The following is a 22,943-nucleotide window of genomic DNA, read 5'->3' as shown; positions in this document are numbered from 1 at the left end:
AGCGTCCCTGAGCAAGCTGCCGCGTAGCTTGGAAGCAGAAAGGGTGAAAGCACCGTGTATTTAGATAACGCATAATTTCCTCTTCGACACTACTTCGACGGGGCTTTGTAGTAAGACGCTGCAGGTTATGTCGCAAAAAGTAGTGCCAAGTTGCGTGACGGTTGTCGTCTAAGTGAAGATATCTCGTTCTACCCGTCGCTGGAGAGGCCCGCCGCTTTATCTCGTCTCAAGGAGTCGCCATCCCTTCGAATTTATACTGTTAAGAACAGGCGCAAAATGCCGGTCCTACGCTGATGGCCTGTGAATGTATTGAGTGACATAGTACCCGAAATTTCTTCCCTTTTTGAGACCATCGCGCTCGGGACGGGGGATATGAGGGTACGTCCTTGCAGACACACCGGGTCCCTTAGGAAGTGGTGGTTTTAGTAAATTACTCCAGGTACCAAGCAGGTGACTTACAAAGTCCAAGACGAACGGTCGGCTCTGTGTGGCACCGAAAAGCCGGGAGCTTTCCAAAATTACATCGTAGACGGGTGATGAGTCGTTACCCGGAGCATGGACACTCCATCCCTTCGCAGGCGATCTGATATCCCAGAATGACACGACGCTATGGCGTGCTGAGCCTGCTGCGACGTGACTGGAAGAGCCACCACCACACGAGACGGAATAAATAGGTTCGTACTGTAATGGATCAGAAAGGTACAAGACGGGCAGAAGGGGGGAATGTGATCCTGAGACACTAGGGCCTCTGAGTGCCGACCGGAGGTCGTAGCAGCGGACTTGCCCATCATACCATCCGGAAACTATGATTTCAGGAGACGAGCCCCACGGAGCGGCTAGGGGAGCACGGCAAATGCCATAGACAGCCGACGATGGCGACGTGGCGGATGTGTATCCCTTCATGCCCAGGACGACGGTAGGTGTCTGGGTTAGGCCACCATTTGTAATGGAGTGAATGGCTAAAGGAGTGACCGAAGAAGTGCCATATGCGGCATAGGGGATAGACGACTGCATGCATAGGTGCGACACCCAGCTTCGTTTCTGAAGTTCTACACCGGAAGAAGTGCAAGGCGTCACCGAAAGGTTGGTTAAAGCGGCTAAACCATCGGAAGAAAGGGATAGAAGCATATTGTTGTCATAGGAAAGGTGTTCAACCAAGGCGCCGACATGCAAATCCGATAAGTCGCGGGAGAACAACTTCACAGTGTCATCCTCGAGTACGATCTCTTCTATCTCTCCGTTCTGAAACCCTACGAGCAAGGTTTCTTTCGGTCCATTGATGAACGTCATCGCCGTGATGTCGCGTCTTTGACCACTGCGAGCACTCAGGACAACCGCTCTCTCGAATTCGACGGATGATACCTCATCACCGGCTGATGCGACGAAAATGTAAAAGTATATGGTGATTCCAGAACCGACGACGAGCCGGTAATCGTTGATAGCGAGTACGGGTTGTAGTTTCCCTTTCCAAGGGCGAGCAAGGGGCCGCGCGACGAAGTCTGTTCTGCACCTGGAGCGCTTCCATGAACGGTCTGCCAGCGTGTCATAACGAACATGGAATTTGGAAGACCACAGAGCCTGTGCAGAGGCAAGACTATGAGAGGGTCGTGGATTTCTGCGGCGATAGTCTGCCCAACCGAAATTATTAACCTAGAAGATGTTTCTCATGAGAAGAGGCAATTAATGAAGAAATGATATAGCTCACCAGCGCTTCTAGTGTCTTACATGTCCTTGATAAAACGGAGAGCCCGGAAAGTTCAAGCTCTTGGAGGATAGCAACAAGGATGTCGTTGGGTAACTCGAGTAATGGCATTGAAATGTTACCTAAAGGACCAGTTCGAAGTGATGGTCAGTTAACAAATGAATTCAAGACCGCCCAAATTAACCTCTTAAGAATGCAGGGTTGATGAGATGATATCGAAATGGAATTAAGTTCGGGAAATGCCGCGTGAGGTGAGTTTACTTGACGTCGTGCTGTGTCGGAATCGTACTTTCCACCTTAGACATGAGACCTACGTCGTCGAGACACTATTGGTAGCGAAAAAGTAGTTTATTGGACGATCTATCCTTGTTTTGCTGTCTGATTTCCTTTTATCTATTTCAAATGGAGATTCTCGAAAAAGAAAAAAGTTTGACACGCCAATGCCAGCCAACTCAGCCGCGCCACGAGACAACCCATTACTTCGACGGAAATTAGACGTCGTCGATAACCCTGCGAGGGTCAGAGGCTTTTGCGGCCAAAACTTTAATTTTTTTGGAATCTCATCTTGCAAATAGAATAATCCGGAACTTTTGTGTTACTCACCTTCACTGAGTATTGAGGATGGGTCTCACTTCGTAGCTGCCTTGTCTCGAGCAGTAAATGGAAGGGTCGGACGACGATATTGAGGTCTCGCGCTGGTTGGCAATCATACAAACATCCCGGTTAATTAGGTCGTCCCAAATCTGGAAGTCCAGACCCTTCCCCAGATGGTCCCATCTAGGAGTCTTTTTCCAGACAACGCGTTCCAGGCCGGCATACGACGCACGATAATATACCCTCATCCCTTCCGTCTTTCCTTCGTCCCCGCATCCGTCGTTGACACACGCCTCGACATGCGACGAGATGTCAGAATACTTCTCGTTGGCGATGGTGTGTTTCCAGTATCTTGACCTCAAGCCACATTCTAATGGCGACAACTGCAGAGGGCGTCGGAAAGAGCACTATAGTGACCTCTCTTATAAAAGAATCATATGTGGCGCATGTACGGACGCCTTTGTTTTTCTGCGTATTCCGACTCAAGTCTTCGCGGTATAGGTCCAACATATCGTTCCGGAAGTGACAATACCGCCAGAAGTTACTCCGGAAAACGTCACTACCTATATTGTCGATTCTGGAGGTGCGGCATTTGTCCTACGGACGGAGAATCATCGCGTTGACTCTGTATTGCCAGCTGGTCCACAAGATCGGTCACACCTCGAGGCAGAAATACGAAAGGCACATGTTATCTGTGTTGTATACTCTATTGACAACCCCAATTCTTTCGATCGAATACCGACCTATTGGTTGCCTCATTTTCGACAGCTTGGCGTAAATGTGAGAACAATGTGTTTACAATCCTGCTTACCAGGTTTCATGACCGTGTCAAGGTTCCCGTTATTTTGGTTGGCAACAAAATCGATTTGCGCGGTGGTGAGGTGACGAATGAGGCTTTGGAGGATGAGATCATTCCCATTATGAATGAATTCAAGGTGCGTGTTCGTATGTATTGTATCGCGTTCTCCTTTGACGCGAGTGAACTAGGAAGTGGAGACATGTGTAGAATGCTCGGCCAAGATGCCTTTGAACGTGTCCGAAGTCTTCTATTTCGCTCAGAAAGCTGTTCTTCATCCCACGGCCCCCCTCTACGATTCTCGAGATCACGTACGCGTCTATGTCTTTGTGTGAACGTTTCTTACGCCCAATAGGTCCTAAAACCTGCATGCGTTAAAGCTCTCAGGCGAATATTCAAGCTGTGTGATACGGACAAGGACGGAATCTTGGATCCCGCAGAACTCAACGAATTCCAGGTGCGCCCGATTCCGCATGTCCTGAAACTTTATTCATGGCGTGATCTGGACAGCGAAAATGTTTCGATGCACCCCTGCAACTTCAAGAATTAGAAGGAATAAGGGAAATGGTTCGAGAACATGCTGAAGGTGGTGTCCGTGACGGAGGCCTCACTGAAGATGGCTTTCTGTATCTGCATACAATATTTATTCAGCGTGGTCGGCTCGAAACTACATGGACGGTACTTCGAAAGTTTGGGTATGCGGAAGATCTTCGTCTCACAGAAGCTTTCCTGTCACCCAAGTACGTTCCATCGCTGTTTGTTCAAACAACTGTAGGAAGCTCAGCGGCTATTACTCTAGGTTTGACGTACCTCCGGACTGTTCCGTCGAGCTGAGTCCGTTGGGCTACCAGTTCCTTACCGACCTCTTCGAAACGTGTGACAAGGTAGATATCAAGATGCCCGTAGTCATCTATACTGACTGTCATTAGGATCAAGATGGCGCCCTCAAATCTTCTGAATTAGAAGCGGTATTCAGTACAACACCGGGTAATCCATGGGCAACACAGAAATTCCCAGACACCACTCTTACTGATGATACCGGTGCTGTTACTCTGCAAGGCTGGCTGGCTCAGTGGAGGTGAGCTTTCATTGCCGCGTGTGATGATTCGCAATAACGATAGGTAGTATGACAACCCTTCTCGATCATAAGACGACATTGGCGTATCTTGCCTACCTTGGCTATCCTGACGAACCTCGTACAAGCGCGTTGCAGATCACCAGGGCACGAAAGATTGATCGGCGTAAAGGAAAGGTTTCAAGAAACGTCTTCCTGTGTTATCTTTGTGGCGCCGCAGGCTCCGGGAAGACGTCGTTACTGAGAGCGTTCATTGGGAAACCGTTTCGTGAGACCTATGAACCGACAACGAAGCCCATTAGTGTTGTCAATGCGGTGGATATTGACGGGTCAGAGAAGTACCTTGTGGTAAGCTCGTGTTTGTCCTCGTGTCTCCTTTTCTTTCAGTGTGCTAAATGTATGTTAGTTGCAGGAGTTTGGTTCCAAGTATGAAGCAGAAACCCTTCGAAATTCGAAGAAAACGGATTTGGTAGATGTCATCGTCTATGTCCATGATTCAAGCGATACGAATTCGTTTTCGTACATCAGCAATCTTCGGGTGTGTAAATCCCCGACTTCTCAGTCTCCTGTCGTGTGCTCATTACTTCGAAACAGCAACAATACAGCCTTGACCATATACCAACTCTGTTTGTAGCCACAAAATCTGACCTAGATCTGGCCCAACAGGTATACAATAGAATGTCTGTTCGTTGCCAAATCGGTTCTGACGCATACATTTACAGCGGCACGAAGTCCAACCAGACGTGTATTGTAGACGACTGGGACTTCAAGTCCCCGTTTCTGTCAGTGTCAAAACCGGTCAGATCGCGGACGTGTACCATGCTGTGTGCGGTGTAGCCATGAATCCGTGCGTGATTTTCACGCGTGGGCGTCTGATATCATACTGATAATCATTCCTAGGTACAAATCGATACCAGGAGGCGCTGACCGTGCACTGTCATCAACTGCGCGGCTAAGATGGTATGTTACGTTGACCGCCTTGTTGGGTGGATGTACGGCAGGTCTGGTGATGCTGTATCGGAATCTTCTTCGCCCAGCTGGGTTTCCTCAGTGGACGATACACTGGGCAACTTGGTTGCTGGGTAGACGAGAGAGCTGAGAGATATATAGTTAACTGTTTAATAAAGATTTAATTGCTCAGCACGATTGTCTGAAGGAGAAAGAACCAAGCCTTGAGACTGAGTCATGGCAAACACGTGGAGGCAACCGGTCACAACGATGTCACTACAATTGGCATAAGATCCGTTTCTGATTATACACTTTCAGGTTCAACAAGCGATTTTCCTCATTGTTGTTGTGACAGCCTCTTTCTGACGTTTCTGCTACTCACCTCAGTATTTCTGAAGGTGTCGTGTCTTTCTGAACTCGAACGAACCAACATCCTTTTCAAGTTTCATTGTCAACCTTGAACTATTGAGTGTCATCACCATGGATGAGGACATGTATTTCGAGCCGACCCCCGTTTCTTTGTCGCAACCTCAAGACGATCCATATCATCACCAGCACACAAATGGCTTGGATCCCCACAGGAAAATGTTGTGAGTCCACCTTTTCTTCTGTCCATTCTCCCTCGTCATTTAAGGGGTCCTTTTTCTCATCGCAGGGACCTGGTATTCGTCCAAGATTGTACTGGTAGCCAGGGCAGCTACATCTCTTCCGCTACCAAGAACATCGAGCAAATTTGCGGCGCCATCTATGAGTCTGGACGACTGCAAGCGCTAGAGGACCTTCGAGTGGGCTTGGTAGCGTTCCGGGACCACCCTCCACAAGATCACACATATATCGTCAGGAACTTTGGGTTCTCCTCGGATATTAGCAAGGTGCACAAAAACCTCTCTGGCCTGTATGCTTCCGGAGGCGGGGACGGACCGGAAGCTGTCACCGCTGCTATGGTCGAGGCTCTCAATATGGAATGGCGAGAGAACGCGAGTAAGATGGTTGTCCTCATTGCTGATGCCCCTCCTCATGGCATTGGGGAGTACGGAGATGGTATGGTCTGTTCAATCGTTTTTAATTAATCCTCATGTTCTTTCTAGGCTTCGATGAAGGGTCGCCGGACGGGAACGATCCCCTTGTCATCGCACGCTTGATGGCCAGTCGTGGAATTACCCTGGTATGTCACGCTCTGATCCCAAACCACGTTTCTCTTTTGTTAACTCGCATTAGTTCTTTGTTGCTTGCGAGCCTGCTCTTAGCGGATATCAGGTGAGCAACCTGGTGCACGTCTGTTTACTGATCCTCAGGTGGGCCCCCATAGTATGCGACCGATTTCTACAGAGCAATAACTAACATCACCTCGGGGTTGATGTTACCGTTGACCACAGCAGACCTACTCTCCCATGCCATTGTCGGGAGTGTTCTCGAGAACCTCGACATGGAGAGATTGGTGCGCGAAGTGGGGCACGCTGTCGCTCAGCGGATCATTCGGTAATAACGAGAGCGTGGATGATGTCGCTCGAGAGCTGCATGAAAAGCTGCTGTTGCGAAACGAAAGTACGAAGAAGGTGGTCATAGAGAGCATCTACAAGGACTCGGAAGAGTCCCGGCATAATGTTGCTGTGTTCACCGAAGCTCCTTCGTTGGCGGACGCTCGTCCGCTATTGAAGAAGGTAGGCCCTTCATCTATCATTGGATAGACTGTTACTCAGCTGCCTTTTCAAGGTGAATGGCACTCGTTTCACAGATAAATATCTTCAAGTTCGCGGAAGTCTAGCGAGAGCTAGCTATTCCGTGTATACCCCGGCAACACCTCCACGCTCTCCGCTTAGGTCGCCTTCCACGTCACCCTCCTCCAAGGGATTCACGACGGGCTCACCGCCGCGCAAGGTAGTCACTGATTTTGCAGCCTTTGGCGCTCCAGCAGACGCAAGCGTCTTCGGTACGGCGGTGGCGTCAACGCCTTTCTCGCTGGCCGGTGGGAAAGCAGCCTTTGGGGGAATGCGAACCGGGCGTGGACGTGGAGTCTTTGATGATGACGACGATGACGATGACGATGGCAGACAAAAGGTAGAATTGAGAGAAGACTCCATCACCCTTGATCAAGTAGGCATTCATACTTTATTATTTTGGATGCAGTATCTCATGTTATTCCAGGCCCGACGCATCGCTCTGCAAAGCGCTTGGAGGGGCGCAGGTATCTGATCCGCGTTCGTGAAACTTTTTCTGATGTTTCGATCTTCCCTTGTCATTTGCAACTCACGTCCATCTTTTCTCGCACGCACGCACGATTTTCTTGTCTAGTACTAGTAACGTTTTAGAAATCCATCACCTGTTCAATGTTCTTCCCTTTCAGTTCAGATTGCTTGTCGACCGTCAGGTCTTAATTCGGAACCTTGTAGTAGTAAACATGTCAAATATAATCCATTACTGTAAAACTGCAAGTCTTGACCAAGTGTGAACGAAACGAGAGATTTACGGTGGAGATTCTCCTCGTTTCCGCTTCTTGTCTATCAGGACCTTGTCAGATTTGCCTGCATCGTCAGCGGCATCTGGAGTATCGTCAGACTCTCGTATTTTCCGTCGTTTCTTTCTCTTCTTCATTGAACCCTCTGCTTTCTCCGACTCGTCTGATTTCTTCGGCTTCTCACGTTTGTCTTCATCGTCTTTTTGCTGCCCTTCTCTCTCCAACGCTCTCAACTCTTTTCTTAGCCGCTTCCATTCCTCCTTTGTAACATCACCGTCAGCCCGTTTCTTCAGCTTCCGACGTTCCCTCTCTCGCTTCTCGTCCTTCGCCAATTTTGCGGCTTTCTTCTCGGCCTTCCGTAGTCTTCTCTTTCTTTTTTCCTCATCATCCTCTTTGCACTCCATCTTCTCCATTGCCTCGTCACCCCTTTTCCTTTTCTTGTTTGACTGTATGTCCACATTGGTCTCCTTCAACTTCTGGAACGATGCGTGGCCCACTATACGTTCCGCCTCCACGCCTTTCTCCGGTTTGGAAAGAATGGTATCAGGGCCTAAAACAGGACCCCGGAAGAATCTGGCATAGAGACCGCGCTTAGCCGCTTCGCGTTTCGCCATTGCCAATAAACTGAGTCGCGGCATGAGGTCGGAATCTGGCGTGCTTGTTCCAGATGAAGAGGCCGACGTTCCACCTAGAGGTCTTCGGTTACATAGTATTCCTGTTGTGGTTCTTTTCAACGTTAAGGTAGTCTCAGTAGACACAACCTGAGATAAAAATGAACACGGCGCTAGTAAAGTGAACAGATGATCTCACAGGCTCGCTTTCGTCGTCATCATCACTGGATATCTTGACTTGAATAGATTTTGCTGCAGCTGAGAACAAGCTACGCACGGAGATCAGCCCAAGTCGCGTCGAAAAAATAATGTATCCTTACTGATCCCAGAACGGGAAGGCTTCGTCGCGGTCTTTCCCTATACCTGAAAGCGTCTTTTTCTGATTGACAATGATTGGACGTGTTATTGCACCCTGACGTAGACCCGTTCCCTTGCCAGACCATCCTTGGGAGACAAGAAACGAGTGCCCATCCAGCGGCATGAGCAATGGATGGAAAGAAATCTAAAATGTCACGCTGTCACGTACACAGTAACAAGGTTTCCAGAATGTACGGATGACGGACCGCATCACCGAACTCTTCATTATTGAACCATGACCTCCACGGATACTACCCCAAGTCGCAGTATTGTCATCATTGGTGCAGGGATAATTGGATGCTCGACGGCCTACTACCTCTCTCGCCATCCTTCTTTCTCGCCTTCTACTACTGTCCGCATTATCGAAGCCTCAATCAACGGCCCTGCTCAGGGAGCCTCCGGCAAAGCGGGCGGATTGATAGCCCAATGGGCTTATCCGAAGGAACTGGTAGATGTATCCTTCGCCGAACACGTCAAACTCGCGAAGAAGCACAATGGCAAAGAACGATGGGGCTGGAGATACGTCGAAACCGGCAGCTGGGAAGGCAGAGGGCTTTTGAGCGAGGAGAGTGGATCCGGTGTGGGCAAGGGCGGGAAAAGGAAAAGCTTGGAAAAGACGCTTGGACTGGATTGTGATGTTTCCCAATCAGAACGCAAGTCTAAAGGTCTACCGGACGATTTGCTTTGGGTCAGAGATAGTCTCACTGATGCGTATTCGCCCATGGCTGCTACCGGGGAAACTGCCCAAGTCTACCCGTATCAATTCACGACGAGCATGTTGGATCTCGCCAAAGAAAAGGGCGTCGAGTTTGTTTCCGGAAAGGTTACTTCTATTAAACAACTTGACGGTCGAGTCACTGGTGTGGTTTACAACAAACCGGGAACCCAGAAGAAGGTCGAAATTGACGCAACCGATGTTGTCCTCTGCGCCGGAGCCTGGTCGCCGTCACTGGTCCCTGGACTTCCCGTTACCGGAACACGAGCGCACAGTATCACCATTCGGGCGACTCCCGGCACCATCATTGCGCCATATGCCTTATTCACAGAAATTACATTACAGCAGACCGGCGAGAACGCGAAGAGAGTTACTCCAGAGGTATACGCTCGACCAAATAATGAGGTATATGCCTGTGGTCCAGGTGATGATTCCGCACTTCCGGAGACTGTGGACGGCGTAGAGGTAGACGAGGCCGCATGCGAAAGCATTCGCAAGCACGTCAGTTCTATATCTAAGGAGCTCAGTGAAGGGACGGTGGACAAGCGACAAGCGTGTTTCCTTCCAATTGTCAAGTACAACAGCGATCCCCTAGTTGGGGCTGCAACGAAGATTGCTAAGGGTCTATTCATCGCAGCTGGCCATACATGCTGGGCAAGTCCATTGCTTCTTCGTCCCCATTACCCTTATCAACGCTCTATTACTAGGGGATCTGCAATGCTCCAGGTACTGCGAAAGCTATCAGTGAGCTCGTTATGGATGGCAAGATCCGATGTGGAAATTTGAAGAAACTAGACCCCTCGAGATTCTCCTAATAGGTCCAGGCCTGTATTACATGTATATGTGACTGTACAGTTTGTTATCGCCTCAATTTTGAGTCTCGTACGTTTATAACTTTCGTTCATCGCACAATGTGCTTATGCAGATTTCATATCAACCAGATTCCAGTGCGTTCTTTTATGCCGGCGTCTTTCGTTAGGTCTTCAAATGTAAACGCATAAATACAGCAGATAATGCGGTAACGAATGGACCGCGATTGGAGGTATGCAGCATTACATCTTGGCTTCCTTCTTTCTGAGCGATGAGGCATGCTGACGCAACACACGTCTGAGCAGCTTTCCACTAGGATTCTTCGGTATCGCCGAAATGAATTCAACTCCACCCTTGAGATGTTTGTAGTTGACCTTATTTGAGGCGACATGCTTTAAATTATAGGGTCAAGTCTCAAACATTTGCAAAAAAGAGATTGCGATAAAAAATACCTTGATTATGGAATCCTTGATCTGTGGACCTCGTTCTAGAACCTTGGAACTTGCCTCTTCTGTTAGGACAACAAATGCGAGCGGAACTTCTCCGCCTACAGAGGACATTAGTCACGTAGAACCATGGCAGAGAGCAGAGGACAGACTGTATTCGTCTGGAAATCCTACAACACAAGCATCGGAGACGTCTGGATGATCTAGAATGCACCCTTCGAGCTCTGCCGGCGCTACTTGAAAACCTCTGACTTTCATAATCTCCTGTAAAGACATCAATCCCGGAGCCTGGAGTGGGCGTCCCGGACCAGGCATATTGCAGCACACCTTCATACGATCAAGAATCCAGAGCTCGGCATTTTTATCTATTTTCACTTCATCGCCGGTGCGTATCCATCCATCGATAAATGTGTCCTTGGATCTGATTCATTACTTTATTTAGCTTCTACAAAGCGGATCTAGTTGAACTATACTCACGCCTGTGCATCATTCTGGTACCGCAGCGCGTTCGATGGCGACCAAATGACCAACTCCCCCGGCTCACCGTAATTGGCGAGAGAACCATCCGATTTTACTACCTTCGCCGCCACTCCAGGAAGTAGCTGTCCTCCGCCTGAAATTTTTATGAACGACATCACGACATGATTATGGGACGCCCTACTTCCGGATGTTCCGCGCTTACGAGTAACCGGCCATGAGGATGTCGCTGTGCAAGTTTCCGTCATGCCTGATGATTTGTCGACAGGGGGCATACACGTTGGAATAAACGGTAAGTACCATAGGACTGGCCAATATGGGCATCGGGAAGCAGTTCGAATAACTGTTGATTCACTTCCCCCGATAGTGGTGCCGCTCCAACCATAATCATTCTAACCACTTGTAGTTTCGCTTTGTACTGTTTTACCACGGGATGCTGAGATAAGATTCGTAAGTGAAGATCATACTGTGAGAACCTCATGGCTGACTTTGCATAACAGGACAACTTGTGGCGGAACAAGCCTAGGGGAAAAATTACGTGCCGGCGTCATTTAGTACCCGGTGAGGAAACACTTACATCAAATGTGTTACCCGATGACGAATGATACTATCTAGCATCCCAATGAAGTTGTATTTCGGAACGATCACCACAGACATCTGCCAAGGCATGTCGTCAGTCCGAGGAGTTATTCTAACCGGATTATTGGCCCCGCTTACTCCACAAAACAAGATGAAATGCAGCTAGTTAGACGGTGTCAGACGAGCGCTAGATGACCATTGAACCTTACATTCAACACCAAGCCATAAATATCTGCCCCAAAGTAAAAATTCATGAAACACAGTTGACTCAGCACTTACGGTATAACGGGAGTACTAAGAGAATGTGCGAAATGTTGGAACCCATGCTCTGCATCTCGAGAGATTGAAAACTCACCACACATCGCAACATCACCCGGTCTGTATCTCCTATTCTCCCATGAGGTGTATTCTTCGTTAACTCTGTTATGAACGGCCATTTGTATAACGTTCGTTATCACTGAGCAATGTGGTATTGCGACCGCCTAGGTACTGGAAGATCAATATCCACCGCGTTCATACCGCATCAAGATCATGCCCAACCTTTGGTTTTCCTGTTGTGCCTGTAGAGTTTCAGAAACAGGCAGTAAACATCGGCCAAAGAAAGAGTGGCAAAATTGTACCTGAAGAGAAACTCAGAAAAGCAAGTTTTGTCTTTCCGTTTATCTTGGGTTCAATGTAGGTAAGTGGCTTTGATAGGCCCAGCGCCACCAACTCATCCAAAGTGACATAAGAGGAATTAGTGGGGTCGGATGGAGTACGCGCGCTAAGCAGTACAATCCGGTCGAGTAGGGCTCCATCGATAGCCTCAGCTGCTGATACCGCAATGTCAAGTGCATCCGGGTGTGTGACGATAAGGACTGCTCCGCTGATCTCGAGCTGGTATTTTAGCTCTTGAGCGGTGTAGTCGGGATTAGCCCCAGATATAATACCACCAATTCTGTGAACGGCCCATATGACCATAGGGTAATCTTTAACAGCGAGTTTCTCAATACATTATCATACGATTATCGAAAGGAGCATACCGATGTGGTTACGACTGAACAAAAGCACTACCATGGCATCAAATTAGGCACAATCCTCAAAGACTGGAAAGATTGCCGCGTACCGACATCATCCTCGCCTGTATATGGATATCATTTATTTGATGAGCCGAATGACATGTATCGGGAACTTTCGTCGTACCAATATCGTATTGATGCTTCAATCCATTAGCCAGAGCGTTTGTGCGTGAACGGACCTAATTAACCAAACATCATCGCACAGTCGTGCATCCGATTTGTACACTTGCCTCTTCCAAATATATCGCCTGTCCACTGGTATCTTCTATCAACCATGGCGTCCCTTCCTTCTCTATTGGCCTGGCTACATGATGTGGGACATCGAGGAAAAATTGCGGAATGGAAAGATTATCGGGAACTGCAGGCAGTCCAACATGAGTACGTATCTCAGTCATGATTGAGTTCCGTGATGTCGGTCTCTACCTATAGTGTTGCCTTGTTGATCTCCGGAGCATGAGCCTCTGTTGGATAAAGTACACAAACCCGGGCCGCTGAAGAGAACGACGTGGTTGTGTATTATTACATATTTCCCCACATGTCACCCCGCACGATGATCGTGCCGGTCCGACTGAACATAAGTTAAGTTACAACCTCTCCACTTGGTAATTACTCATAACTTCGCCGGAAGAACATGACATACAACTTTGGACTGCTCACGGAACTGCCTCCGTAGGATTTTCCCACTGGCGGTCTTGGGAATACTTGGAACGAATCTGACATCAGCGAGGTGCTTATACCTGACTTTATTTCTTGTGACATGCTGTATGTACCGCGTCTCGTAAACTTATGGTCACGGTTGGAATATTCAAGAACAATTCACCTGTAGTATAGATTGCTTGATAGCCCTAGAGGCGGATGGATTCCGTCGAATACGCTTGTTCGCATCCGACGACAACGCAACAAATGCCAACGGAACTTCCCCAGCTATAAGACAGTGAACTTGGAGTTCCTGGAAAGAGAGCTAGACCTACAGTAACCATGAGGAACACCAATGACACACGATTCAATCACATCCGGGTGGTCTAATAGGCAACCTTCCAGCTCCGCAGGTGCGACCTGATACCCGTTCACTTTGATGAATTCCTACTTTATTGATCAGTATCATTCAAAAAGATAGATAATTGATGTCACACCTTTATGCGGTCAACGATATACACCTCTCGGTCCTTCGTTAATATAACCTCGTCACCTGTACGTAGCCATCTGAAGAATTGATGGTTTGAGTGATTTATAACCGTATAGATTCACATACCCGTCACGGAAGGTTTCGAGGGTGCTTCATCTGACATTTCATCCTGGGAAATGAATGTAAAGGGGTGATTTCACGTACGCTTCTTCGTTGTCCAGATAGCCGAGAGACATATTGGGACATCGAACTTCCAATGCTCCGGGCTCTCCAAGTCGAGCAAAGGTGCCGTCGAACTTCACGACGCGCGCTTCAACACCTGGCAAGAGCCTTCCCGCGCCTGTGAGATGAACGTCGTTAATAGGGTCCGAGTCATGTAATAGAGCACCTTACTCCCGACTGGACCTCTCTGTTGCTCAAAATGCACTGTAGCAAGCACGGCAGGCGTCTCGGTGGTACCTTGGCATGAACATATCAGTAGAAACTCTTGATATCTCGGAGACAATTAACCATATGCTTGTCCGATTTGGGCAGAGGGAAAGACGTCGAAAAGAAGGGCATTAATCTCCTTGGTCATGGGAGCAGCACCAACGATTACACATTTTACACTCGACATGTCGTAAGATTTCGCCGCTGAATGCTTTTATGCGAATCAGCGCTTGGTGCACGGATGAAATACTGACCGCTGTTCACACCTTGCATAATGCAACAGCTTGCGGAGGTACGAGTCTGTAAAAGGTTATTAGCGGCGAGGAGAGATTGAACACCGTTGACGAACACTAAATCAGTTATACGGTAGCGAACGATACTTCGCAGCATATTGACAAAATCAAATCGGCCAACAACGATTACGGACATCTGTAATATTTGCTTTAGTCCCAGCACCATAGAGAGCGGACTACAGTCCTCCCTACCCCGCAAAACACTGGGAAATGCATCTGCGTGTCCACGCTTCAGCATTTCAGCCCACGGCGGCAGAGTGAAATGTGTGCTTACAGATAGGAGAAAGCCGGCGATATCTAAGCGGTGTTAATGAAATGGTATTTCGCTTATTCAATACGCTTCTTACGAAAGAAAGGTAGCACTGATGCTAGTGAGCAATACGAACAGTTTGCGAGTAATTTTGGCATACCTCCAAGTAAACTATCCCCGCATCTGAATCCTCGGGACAGGCTCTTTGTGATACGTGTACACTTGGTGATGCATTGCCAGTTGAACTAAATTAGCAATGATAGCGCGGTGTGGGATTTTAACAGCCTAACTCTTTGCGTCAGCCATCGTAGGCACGTAGGAACATAGACGTTTCACCTTCGGCTTCCCAGTCGTCCCACTACTTAGCATCAATAGAGCCAGTTTAGTACTGCCTTCCCCGGGCTTCAAAGTCTTCGGGGAGAAGGAATAGTGATTAATCAAGGCCTCCGATATTAGTTCAGGGACGCTGTATAGGTCATAGTGTTCACAATCATCGAGTAAAATGATTCGTGTCGGGGGGAAGTTGAATTTCCGAGCAGCTGTTTGTGCGGTAATTACCGCAGCTGAATGGACTATGATGAAAGAAGCCTTGGTGATCTGAAGCTGATAACATAGTTCCTCCGGCGTCAATCCAGGGTTGGCCGGACTACATATGGCCTCCTTGTGAACGGGTAGCACTCTACCAAAATGAAACGGGAGGCTTACGTGACAATACCGCCGATCTGATGGACCGACCAAGTCGCAACAGCGTAGTCTAAGTGTTTGAAGTATTAGCCTCAATGACTGGCGTTGAGCGACAAGGACAGGCCAAATGATACTGACCAACATGATTGGGACTACAGATCAGAACTGGAAACCAAGCAACTGTTGGTAAGTTCGTCTTCCAGAAAGGCATCCATGAGGACCAACTTACCGACGTCGTTGTCGGCTACGCGTAGTTTGTGACATTCAGTCCAGAAACAATAACGTCGAACAGAAAACTGACAAAGGTTATACCTGGTATTCAATGCAGCAGCCAGTAGTTGAGTGCGAAGCTTTACCTGAGTCACGGTCAGGGGCAATTACAAGACGGGCAACAACGGTAACGACACTCACTTCGTCAAAATTAACAATCTGACCTGAATTATCGTCTGTAAAACATGGTGTGTCGCCTCGCTGGGGTCGTAAAGGATGTTGGCAGTCCAACATAAATTGGGAGATGGTTAAATTATCAGGAATGGTGAGAGTGGTCTCCAAGAACGTTGTCGACGCCATATATAACAACAGGAGTGACGGAGAGGAAGAAAGGGCGACACGAGTTATTGGCGCCGACAGGAGATTTATATTGCTCCTCCAGTCCTTTTTGCTTGGATCGGAGGTACCGGATCGCGCTAAGGGCCTACAACGCGAGGGACGATTGGAGAGAGTTTGGTAGTAAGGTGGGTTCTTTGTAATGGATCCGAGCACCGTTGGATATACTTCTCAGATATCTTTACCCCTGCAGGCTACTCAATCCGATTGACGGAAGAAGCCATGCAGCGAGATGCAGGCTCTGGTCTGGATCTAAATACCAGCGGAATGCAGTCACAGTTTCGAAATACTGATGGGCATTATCGGGCTTCTAGTAGCCAAGACCCGGCGTTTGAATTTTAGCCGGTCCGGCATTCAATCATTTCTGATTCAAAAAGCCAGGAACGATTGGATTGTCAGGCAATATTAGGTCGGAGCCCGTCGGATATGTATACTTGTTGTATCTGATGCTAAAGGATCTGATAGAAAAAGGCAAACATTAGTATTCGATGGCAACAGGGCTCGAATCACCTGCGGGTCCACCAGATTCCTTGCCCTGAAGTCCCGGATTAAACTTGTTAACAAGGTGGGTAACCTATGTTGGCGTTGTGACATTAATTTTTCTGCAAGGGGATCCGGCCTATTGATCATAAAAGCATCAGACGCTTCTCTAAATGATCAGACGGACATGGGTCCTCATGGCAATTGCAAATGCTATCGAGCTTCGAGCCTTCGACGAGTATCGATGTGCAACTGGATAGCTCCGAACCCGAGTCTGGGGACGAGATAAAGTTGTCGTGGATTATCCAGGGATGAAGTCAATTGAAGCCTCGTTCTTGCTCCGCAATCTATGGAGTTCCAAGAGTCGTTCAACGATGAAGATTGCGTCACTTGCCATGGGTGCATCCAGCATACAACCAAGTGGGTCAGCGGTCATCGCCACGATAAAGCTCCAGTTTACGCTAGGTCAGCTCATATGTAAGGTGGCAATAAGCAATGGCGCTCAGTGCGGAAGCGCAAGTGATTATGCGAGATCTCCGCGAGCTCCAAGATCCCCGGGCCGTGTAGATCAGTACCTTTTTGAGTCAGTGTACGCCATCATGGAAAGGCAAGTAGAGAACAGAACATTGAATGTGAACGTCATCGCATGAGCGACTATCGCTTAGCCCAGGAAAAATTTGGGACGCACACTGATGTGTACCAGGGCCCTTATGTGAGTTTAAAAGGTAAATCGAAAATCGATGTGACGTGAAGCACTTCGTTCTCGCATTGAATCGGTGGCCGGTATCTTCGAAGCGAGAGTATAAGCAGTCAAGCAGTCGCAGAATCCCGGCAGAATCTCGGTGTAGAATCACTTGTAGAATCGCGTTCATTGAAGCCTCTTGTGATGTGTCAGAGCCAAGTTCCAGCGAGGGCCAAGCGCTCTCAAGCCGATGAACGTGATACAAACTAGAATAGTACCCATTACTATGTAGACCCAAGTGCATAGATAATCAGAAAGACATGCTTACAGCTAGGCTCTAACCCATGTGGGTCTGGTGAACAAAGATGTAGACACCTTTACACATGTCGTCGGCCTCGGGCACTCACTCAACGTTATCGTAGCGCTAGATGTGACCCGCTCAAAGATCGTTAACGATTCTCGGGTGGACTACTACTGTTCAGTACGTTCAGTACCGCCATCTGAAATACCCCGATTTTAGCATTGTATCCGTAATGGAGTCCATGAGAACACGATAAACCAATTGAGACCAATTGAGCCGAGCTCGATGGCAGGTGAGATCACAAATATATGTATTCTGAGACTAGAAGACACTCACATCCATGGTAAATAGTAGTTCCGCGGAGGAGACGAAGCCGTTGCCTTCATCAAGCAAATAGTATTCAACCTCAGCGAATATGGTCTTTGTTCGGGTTGACGAAGAGGCATGACGCATGAAGAGCTTGATGCTTGAAGCATCGAAGGCAAGGAATGCCTTGCGCCACGAACTCATGCACAGAAAAACTTCACTTGAGGTGATCGCTGGACATACATTGAAGTTTGGAAGTACGTGGTTACGGCTCCGGCCGAAATCAAACACGTTTTCCATCCGAGAGCCGACGGAGCCGCAAACAGCCGGGGTAGGCTCATAGTTATTGATAACAGATACCGTACACAAAGTCACAACCGCGCCAACTCGGTGTCTTCCCTATCTACGGCGAAAGTTGCCCTATGTTTACTCCACCATCGGATAACAAACTCCTTCTCACCATCGACGCCTCCCACACGATGAATAATCTCCTCTGCCAGTTTCTCAACCTCCTCCATGAGGTCATTGGCACTAACAGATGGTCCGGTGCCCTTCCCTTGGCTCCCACCTAAAACGCGTCTAACCTCCACCAAAATCCTCTCAAGCATCGGCACACCTCGGACAGCGGACACACATGATATCAACCCGAGTCTCAGTTTCTTCGCCTTTTTCTCATCTGTCCGAGTTCGCTCGATCTCACGGATAAGAGAATCAACCGGAAACCATCCTAGCGCAGAATCACCACTCTCACACGCGCACCGGACGAGTGTCGAGAAGGCTAAGCACAATTGATGCGTGTCTAGGCCACCGTTGCCCGAATTGTCAAGTAGACACTCGGTGTAGAATGGCACCATGCGTTCGACGGCGTCCTTATTATTGCTCAAGACAGCGAGCACGACTGAATGTGCTGATTCATACGTCTCTCGATGGCTCGGTGCAGAAAGGTGAGACTCGCAGAGTGGCCATATGTCCCGCTCTATACATTCTGCGCTGAGCACTGGAACCAGCTGTTCGACACATGCCAGCACAAAGGCCTTCTTCGCAAGGACAAACTCTGCTGTATCTTGGGAGTTAGTATTGCGGTCTCGTAGCTCAGATACAAACCTCTCCCCCTCTCCATCACCTTGGCTAGCGACGATATCCAATGCAAGATAGACCGTCTTTTTCAACTCCTTGAATCCATCTCCAGAGGTGGTGATACCGCCAAATTGCTGTATTACAAACGCTAGATGGGAGAGCGCGAAGAGAGTTGTCAGGGCAATGGAAGTTGTCGTCAAAGTCGGGGGCACATAGATGACAGAAGATAGCACAGATTCAACAATCATAATTGTTGAGAAGAGGAGAGTTTTAAGCATCAACCACGGCAGTGCTGTGGACTTGGGTTCCTGTTGACATGTTCGATAGTCCGATTCAACGTGGGCACATATCTCACGTAGTGTCGTGAGTGTGGCTTGGGCGGTCACAAGTCCGTCTTTTGGCCGCGAGTCCAAAAGGAGAGAGTGTGCGAGACTGGATAATTTTGAGAGTGAGGCGACGGAAGCCATTATCGGGGATTCGGGCTGCTTAAATTAAAAATGGGGTGAACGGACTGTCACGACGTGCACCGCCAATGCCCATATATGAGGAAATTGAGGACGTCTAGAACCGTTCCTCACAGTATTGTAAGAGGGATTTTCCATTTCCGCATGGGTGTTGGCAGTAAAGAAATAAGTGAAACGACATACCGGCGCCGAGGACAGGAACTTGCCAGCAAGGAAAGCGGTCGATATGGTGGCCGTCAATAACTGCGACAGTATTTCCAAAGGAAGGGCTTTAAGCTTCTCTTCGGAGATCAGAGGCAGGGAGCGCGAGGAAAATATCAATGCGATGGACAACAAATCTACTGGAGAGGAAGTGAGTCGGGAAATACTATAAATGGATATCCACTCACCATCTCCCTGAGGGTGAAACTCTTTCTCCCATTCTCCGGCACCGCTCGGGGAGGGAAGAGGGAACGTGTCATGCTTGAAAAGGTCCATAACCTCGGCTAATGACAACACGACTTCATTCTCGACAAATCCCTGGGATGTAAGCTTTACATCATTGATCCCCAATATTACGCCCGTTGAACAAGCGAGCCTCATGATGGGCTGCCCACCTTGCAGGCCTTTAATAAGAGCATCGATCCACAAAGCGAGACGGGTTCTCACGGCTCGCGAGAAGACGGCGCCCAGTGCGGACCTTTGTTCGGCATCGCGTTTAAGCAGGTCGAATTTGATATGCAGCGCATGTCGGAAAGCCGTCGAGAGCGCATCGAGCTTGGCAAGTGTGAGTGGATGCGAAAGAAAGAGCGGTGACGAGACAGCGGTCGCTGCCAATGGTGTCGGCAACGGCGAGAGATGAGCAAGATGATGAGCAAGGGCAGCCTGAATAGTCTCGAGCAGCAGGGAGGTCGTCGGCCTTGAGAGATGCGCCAGGAGGTTACGGTACATGGTGAACCTGACTGGCGTTGTGGCGGACGGAGGCAAGGGGGAACATTGACATCATACCCGGCAGCGTGAGCGCGGTCCGATCACGTGTCGTAAGATCCTGAGAATTCAAAATTAAAATTTATATCATTTATTTGCCAAGTTTAGCCTAGCTCGTTATGTGTTCCGCACCGAGGGCACCACGAGGCTCGTTCCCATGCTATTCTGAGGTACTGGATGAATATGTAGGATGAATACTGGATACCATTGAGTTGTCCTACGTAGCAGTACTTGGGCAGTGGGCAATGGGCATGTATCAATCATGTCCATCTGATGTCGCGGTTGTCGCTGTGAAATAAAAATGGCTGCGCTTACATACGCAAGCGAGGGTGACCGGGGTCACTGCAAATATTGTATCATCGTGAGAGCGTGAGGGCTCGGTCGTGACGAGCCGTAACATTCGTGACCTGTCTTGGACTCTTCGCTGCTCGTCGTCCTCGTCGTCCTCTTGCCTAGTGCAAGTACTCATTTTCCTCCCCTTCTCCCCGGATAATGCGATATAGATCCTACTTTTCCTCGTAATTCTTTACTTTTCTCTAGACTTTGCCCTTCAATGTCTCCATCTCCCTCTGAAAATTCGCCCTGGCCTACCCAGACTCCAGTCGATGTTGGTTCTTCGCATTCTCGCGCACCAAAACGACGTCGGATACACGAGCTAATGGCCTTGAATGCTCGGCAGGTTGTTGACCAGGATGCAGTCGGTGCGTCGTCATACCTGCTCTTTGTTCTTTCCCGTGCAGTCGCCTGATCCATCTTTCTCAGAGGAAGCCGAATACAATTGCGAGGTCAACTCTGGCAACGATGTCATTTCGTGTTTTCCTACAGCAGATTCCGTTTTTCCTCAGCATCAATGGGCTACCTTCGTCTGTACGTGTTCTCTTTTTTAGCACTGTCCATATATATCCATCCTCACTGGCTTTTTCAGGGAACTCTGGTCTACCCGATTTCACTCAGACGAATGAAGTCAATGTCTATCTTTTCCGCGCAGACTCGAGAGAGCAGCTGCTCTTCTTTCCCAATCAAACCAACCCCAGAAATCAAGCTGGTTCCCTCACTGCTCAAGTGAACGACACATGGCTTGGTACTGGGGGCGCAGATTGGAGTGGCTCAAATCTAACATATACCTTTTACTGGGTCGTTACGCGAAACGACAAAGAGTTGGATGGCTCGGAACTAACTCAGACCCACTTTACTGCAGTTCGTGAGTTGTTATCTCTATGACTGTCTTTTCTTCGCCTCATTTTACAATAGAAACGACATTCGCCGACTCTGTCCTTTCGGCAATGTCATCGACATCCTCCGCATCATCATCATCAACAACAACTTCGTCAACGAGCTCGTCATCCTCATACACCAGTACAGGAACAACGTCATCTGCAGCTGAGTCTGGTACTGGGAGCAATGGCAGTGGCAGTGTTCAGTCTGGTGGAAGCAACTCCAGCTTCCCACACTGGGCCATCGCCGTCATAGTTGTTCTCGGCTTCCTTGCCATTGCCACATCATGCATACTCGCATTTTTCATCCTCCGACGGATACGCCGGCGTAACGCCGAACTCGAATCCAACCGAAACTCTATGGGCTCTTCATCACCGATGATGGCGCATGTAGTGGGAAATTCTCCTGGTTCGCCGCTCCTGGCCGCCGGTGCGGGCGAACCTCAGAGTTCTGTCGGGCACGGGCAACGTGCTCCGAGCATAGTGTCACCCGATGGGGCGTCAACGGTGTCAGGGAGCGCAGGCGATGCAGGTCCGTTTTCCGGCGCAGACGCAGCAATAATGGCGGATGCTTTCAGGAAAGCGCTGCGGAAGCCTGACTTCATGGGCCAGGCTGTAGAAGAGGGGGACAGTCCTGGTAATGACAGGCGGGGCGAGCTGCTGAATAGGGAACTAGCCGATGAGGGACGCGATATACGGAGCGTAAGCTCGTCAAGAGGTGTGCGGGTAGAAACGATGAGTGACAGTGGCGACACCGTGCAGGACAATCCACACTGACGGCACGGAACCGTTCTTTACTGTCGTACTTTCTTGCATCTCATCGCGTCTGTCCCTATATCATCTGTCATTTCTTGGTCTGTTCTCATGGGTTATTTGTAGCTTCATATTCGCATCTTTCCCCTCCGTTAGTACCCAAATTCCTGACTTTATTATCATATATTCTCACCCCTCAACATCAACAATGTTCCCCCCCCCCCTCCCGCACACCCTTCATATCCAATCCCGGCACCTCTTGGTCCTTCATTAGTTACTCTTTGTGCCGTGTTTATACGTACTTCCCTTTCTTCTCCCCGGACTTGCCCCCCAAGCCGAATTATTACCCCTTATTCATGCATTGTGTTCTCTGTGTGTGCTACTACCATCATCATATCGCTTCCTACTTCATTTTCATACATCTCATCCTATTTTCGCTGATACGCGTCCACTCTTTTGACTTCTTTTCTTTTCTTTCTTTTCTGCCAGCAAAGTTTCAACGGTATACCCTTACTTTTGCCAACGCTATGAAATCATGTATGTGCATTGATCATCAAGTGACATTTGTGATTCTCGCGAACTTCCTTCACTGAAATCACGTAGGCGGGTTACCTTCTTATGACGCATGCTCGTAGCCTTCCTTCATATTGTGCCCCGTTATTTCCAAAGCGGTATTCGAGGGCCTGCAA

The 22,943-nt window shown here is 48.8% G+C and overlaps 9 protein-coding genes across 9 annotated transcripts; 4 read left to right on the top strand and 5 right to left on the bottom strand.

Moving 5' to 3' along the window:
* Positions 1-285: 285 nt before the first annotated feature.
* Positions 286-1,813, bottom strand: EV420DRAFT_1637987 (uncharacterized protein; the record flags this gene model as incomplete). The annotated part of the gene is made up of 3 exons (XM_060476780.1): positions 286-405; positions 460-1,650; positions 1,706-1,813. The coding sequence occupies 3 exons, from the start codon at positions 1,811-1,813 to the stop codon at positions 286-288; spliced, it is 1,419 nt and encodes a 472-aa protein (XP_060335548.1).
* A 534-nt stretch (positions 1,814-2,347) lies between these two features.
* Positions 2,348-5,378, top strand: EV420DRAFT_1516337 (P-loop containing nucleoside triphosphate hydrolase protein). Its single transcript, XM_060471938.1, has 15 exons — positions 2,348-2,632; positions 2,686-2,744; positions 2,798-2,879; positions 2,934-3,076; positions 3,130-3,231; positions 3,284-3,403; positions 3,448-3,549; positions 3,603-3,832; positions 3,892-3,976; positions 4,022-4,170; positions 4,218-4,515; positions 4,574-4,705; positions 4,762-4,833; positions 4,890-5,014; positions 5,068-5,378. The coding sequence occupies exons 1-15, from the start codon at positions 2,596-2,598 to the stop codon at positions 5,264-5,266; spliced, it is 1,935 nt and encodes a 644-aa protein (XP_060335547.1). The 5' UTR covers positions 2,348-2,595; the 3' UTR covers positions 5,267-5,378.
* EV420DRAFT_1516332 (uncharacterized protein) lies at positions 5,379-7,528 on the top strand. Its single transcript, XM_060471937.1, has 8 exons — positions 5,379-5,705; positions 5,771-6,156; positions 6,204-6,280; positions 6,334-6,372; positions 6,425-6,574; positions 6,606-6,776; positions 6,829-7,209; positions 7,261-7,528. Exons 1-8 carry the CDS (start codon positions 5,596-5,598, stop codon positions 7,306-7,308), a joined length of 1,362 nt encoding a protein of 453 aa, XP_060335546.1. The 5' UTR covers positions 5,379-5,595; the 3' UTR covers positions 7,309-7,528.
* On the bottom strand, positions 7,529-8,737 carry EV420DRAFT_1760453 (uncharacterized protein). The gene is made up of 3 exons (XM_060480622.1): positions 8,502-8,737; positions 8,381-8,450; positions 7,529-8,331 (listed from the first exon to the last, which is right to left on the bottom strand). The coding sequence occupies exons 1-3, from the start codon at positions 8,660-8,662 to the stop codon at positions 7,579-7,581; spliced, it is 984 nt and encodes a 327-aa protein (XP_060335545.1). The 5' UTR covers positions 8,663-8,737; the 3' UTR covers positions 7,529-7,578.
* A 14-nt stretch (positions 8,738-8,751) lies between these two features.
* Positions 8,752-10,372, top strand: EV420DRAFT_1042104 (FAD dependent oxidoreductase). The gene is made up of 3 exons (XM_060465493.1): positions 8,752-10,135; positions 10,195-10,295; positions 10,366-10,372. The coding sequence occupies exon 1, from the start codon at positions 8,774-8,776 to the stop codon at positions 10,037-10,039; it is 1,266 nt and encodes a 421-aa protein (XP_060335544.1). The 5' UTR covers positions 8,752-8,773; the 3' UTR covers positions 10,040-10,135; positions 10,195-10,295; positions 10,366-10,372.
* On the bottom strand, positions 10,306-13,018 carry EV420DRAFT_1263048 (phenylacetyl-CoA ligase; the record flags this gene model as incomplete). The annotated part of the gene is made up of 17 exons (XM_060467152.1): positions 10,306-10,455; positions 10,516-10,610; positions 10,662-10,773; positions 10,837-10,930; positions 10,987-11,122; positions 11,171-11,236; positions 11,287-11,422; positions 11,475-11,508; positions 11,564-11,643; positions 11,704-11,727; positions 11,775-11,797; positions 11,845-11,859; positions 11,921-12,047; positions 12,106-12,125; positions 12,186-12,549; positions 12,737-12,802; positions 12,848-13,018. The coding sequence occupies 17 exons, from the start codon at positions 13,016-13,018 to the stop codon at positions 10,306-10,308; spliced, it is 1,713 nt and encodes a 570-aa protein (XP_060335543.1).
* A 529-nt stretch (positions 13,019-13,547) lies between these two features.
* On the bottom strand, positions 13,548-15,975 carry EV420DRAFT_1475893 (uncharacterized protein; the record flags this gene model as incomplete). Its single annotated transcript, XM_060469298.1, has 13 exons — positions 13,548-13,590; positions 13,624-13,706; positions 13,757-13,826; positions 13,954-14,089; positions 14,143-14,208; positions 14,260-14,382; positions 14,433-14,768; positions 14,882-14,966; positions 15,058-15,400; positions 15,427-15,475; positions 15,635-15,649; positions 15,707-15,761; positions 15,817-15,975. 13 exons carry the CDS (start codon positions 15,973-15,975, stop codon positions 13,548-13,550), a joined length of 1,563 nt encoding a protein of 520 aa, XP_060335542.1.
* A 2,112-nt stretch (positions 15,976-18,087) lies between these two features.
* EV420DRAFT_1516301 (uncharacterized protein) lies at positions 18,088-20,538 on the bottom strand. The gene is made up of 3 exons (XM_060471936.1): positions 19,711-20,538; positions 19,505-19,662; positions 18,088-19,342 (listed from the first exon to the last, which is right to left on the bottom strand). The coding sequence occupies exons 1-3, from the start codon at positions 20,249-20,251 to the stop codon at positions 18,152-18,154; spliced, it is 1,890 nt and encodes a 629-aa protein (XP_060335541.1). The 5' UTR covers positions 20,252-20,538; the 3' UTR covers positions 18,088-18,151.
* Positions 20,539-20,629: 91 nt separating this feature from the next.
* On the top strand, positions 20,630-22,537 carry EV420DRAFT_1516299 (uncharacterized protein). The gene is made up of 5 exons (XM_060471935.1): positions 20,630-20,988; positions 21,050-21,154; positions 21,213-21,488; positions 21,539-22,325; positions 22,381-22,537. The coding sequence occupies exons 1-4, from the start codon at positions 20,841-20,843 to the stop codon at positions 22,276-22,278; spliced, it is 1,269 nt and encodes a 422-aa protein (XP_060335540.1). The 5' UTR covers positions 20,630-20,840; the 3' UTR covers positions 22,279-22,325; positions 22,381-22,537.
* The last annotated feature ends 406 nt before the right edge of the window (positions 22,538-22,943 follow it).

The sequence above is a fragment of the Desarmillaria tabescens genome, assembly GCF_030435595.1.
Source record: "Desarmillaria tabescens strain CCBAS 213 chromosome Unknown EV420scaffold_6, whole genome shotgun sequence".
Classification (NCBI taxonomy): domain Eukaryota; kingdom Fungi; phylum Basidiomycota; class Agaricomycetes; order Agaricales; family Physalacriaceae; genus Desarmillaria; species Desarmillaria tabescens.
The sequence above is the reverse complement of the archived record's forward strand: the minus strand, read 5'-3'. Positions and strand labels throughout refer to the sequence as shown.

Excerpts from the sequence above, each read along its gene's own strand:
- EV420DRAFT_1516337 (XM_060471938.1), top strand. The coding sequence starts at position 2,596 with ATGCGACGAGATGTCAGAATACTTCTCGTTGGCGATG. Across the intron at positions 2,880-2,933 it reads CTATATTGTCGATTCTGGAG|CTGGTCCACAAGATCGGTCA; the intron begins GTGCGGCATTTG and ends CTGTATTGCCAG. Across the intron at positions 3,550-3,602 it reads CAGAACTCAACGAATTCCAG|CGAAAATGTTTCGATGCACC; the intron begins GTGCGCCCGATT and ends TGATCTGGACAG.
- EV420DRAFT_1516332 (XM_060471937.1), top strand. The coding sequence starts at position 5,596 with ATGGATGAGGACATGTATTTCGAGCCGACCCCCGTTTCTTTGTCGCAA. Across the intron at positions 5,706-5,770 it reads GATCCCCACAGGAAAATGTT|GGACCTGGTATTCGTCCAAG; the intron begins GTGAGTCCACCT and ends TTCTCATCGCAG. Across the intron at positions 6,777-6,828 it reads CTCGTCCGCTATTGAAGAAG|GTGAATGGCACTCGTTTCAC; the intron begins GTAGGCCCTTCA and ends TGCCTTTTCAAG.
- EV420DRAFT_1760453 (XM_060480622.1), bottom strand. The coding sequence starts at position 8,662 with ATGCCGCTGGATGGGCACTCGTTTCTTGTCTCCCAAGGATGGTCTGGC. Across the intron at positions 8,451-8,501 it reads GCCTTCCCGTTCTGGGATCA|CTTGTTCTCAGCTGCAGCAA; the intron begins GTAAGGATACAT and ends CTCCGTGCGTAG. Across the intron at positions 8,332-8,380 it reads ATGACGACGAAAGCGAGCCT|GTTGTGTCTACTGAGACTAC; the intron begins GTGAGATCATCT and ends TTTTTATCTCAG.
- EV420DRAFT_1042104 (XM_060465493.1), top strand. The coding sequence starts at position 8,774 with ATGACCTCCACGGATACTACCCCAAGTCGCAGTATTGTCATCATTGGT.
- EV420DRAFT_1516301 (XM_060471936.1), bottom strand. The coding sequence starts at position 20,251 with ATGTACCGTAACCTCCTGGCGCATCTCTCAAGGCCGACGACCTCCCTG. Across the intron at positions 19,663-19,710 it reads GTTTCACCCTCAGGGAGATG|TAGATTTGTTGTCCATCGCA; the intron begins GTGAGTGGATAT and ends CTTCCTCTCCAG. Across the intron at positions 19,343-19,504 it reads AGTTCCTGTCCTCGGCGCCG|CAGCCCGAATCCCCGATAAT; the intron begins GTATGTCGTTTC and ends TTTTAATTTAAG.
- EV420DRAFT_1516299 (XM_060471935.1), top strand. The coding sequence starts at position 20,841 with ATGTCTCCATCTCCCTCTGAAAATTCGCCCTGGCCTACCCAGACTCCA. Across the intron at positions 20,989-21,049 it reads TGTTGACCAGGATGCAGTCG|AGGAAGCCGAATACAATTGC; the intron begins GTGCGTCGTCAT and ends CATCTTTCTCAG. Across the intron at positions 21,489-21,538 it reads GACCCACTTTACTGCAGTTC|AAACGACATTCGCCGACTCT; the intron begins GTGAGTTGTTAT and ends ATTTTACAATAG.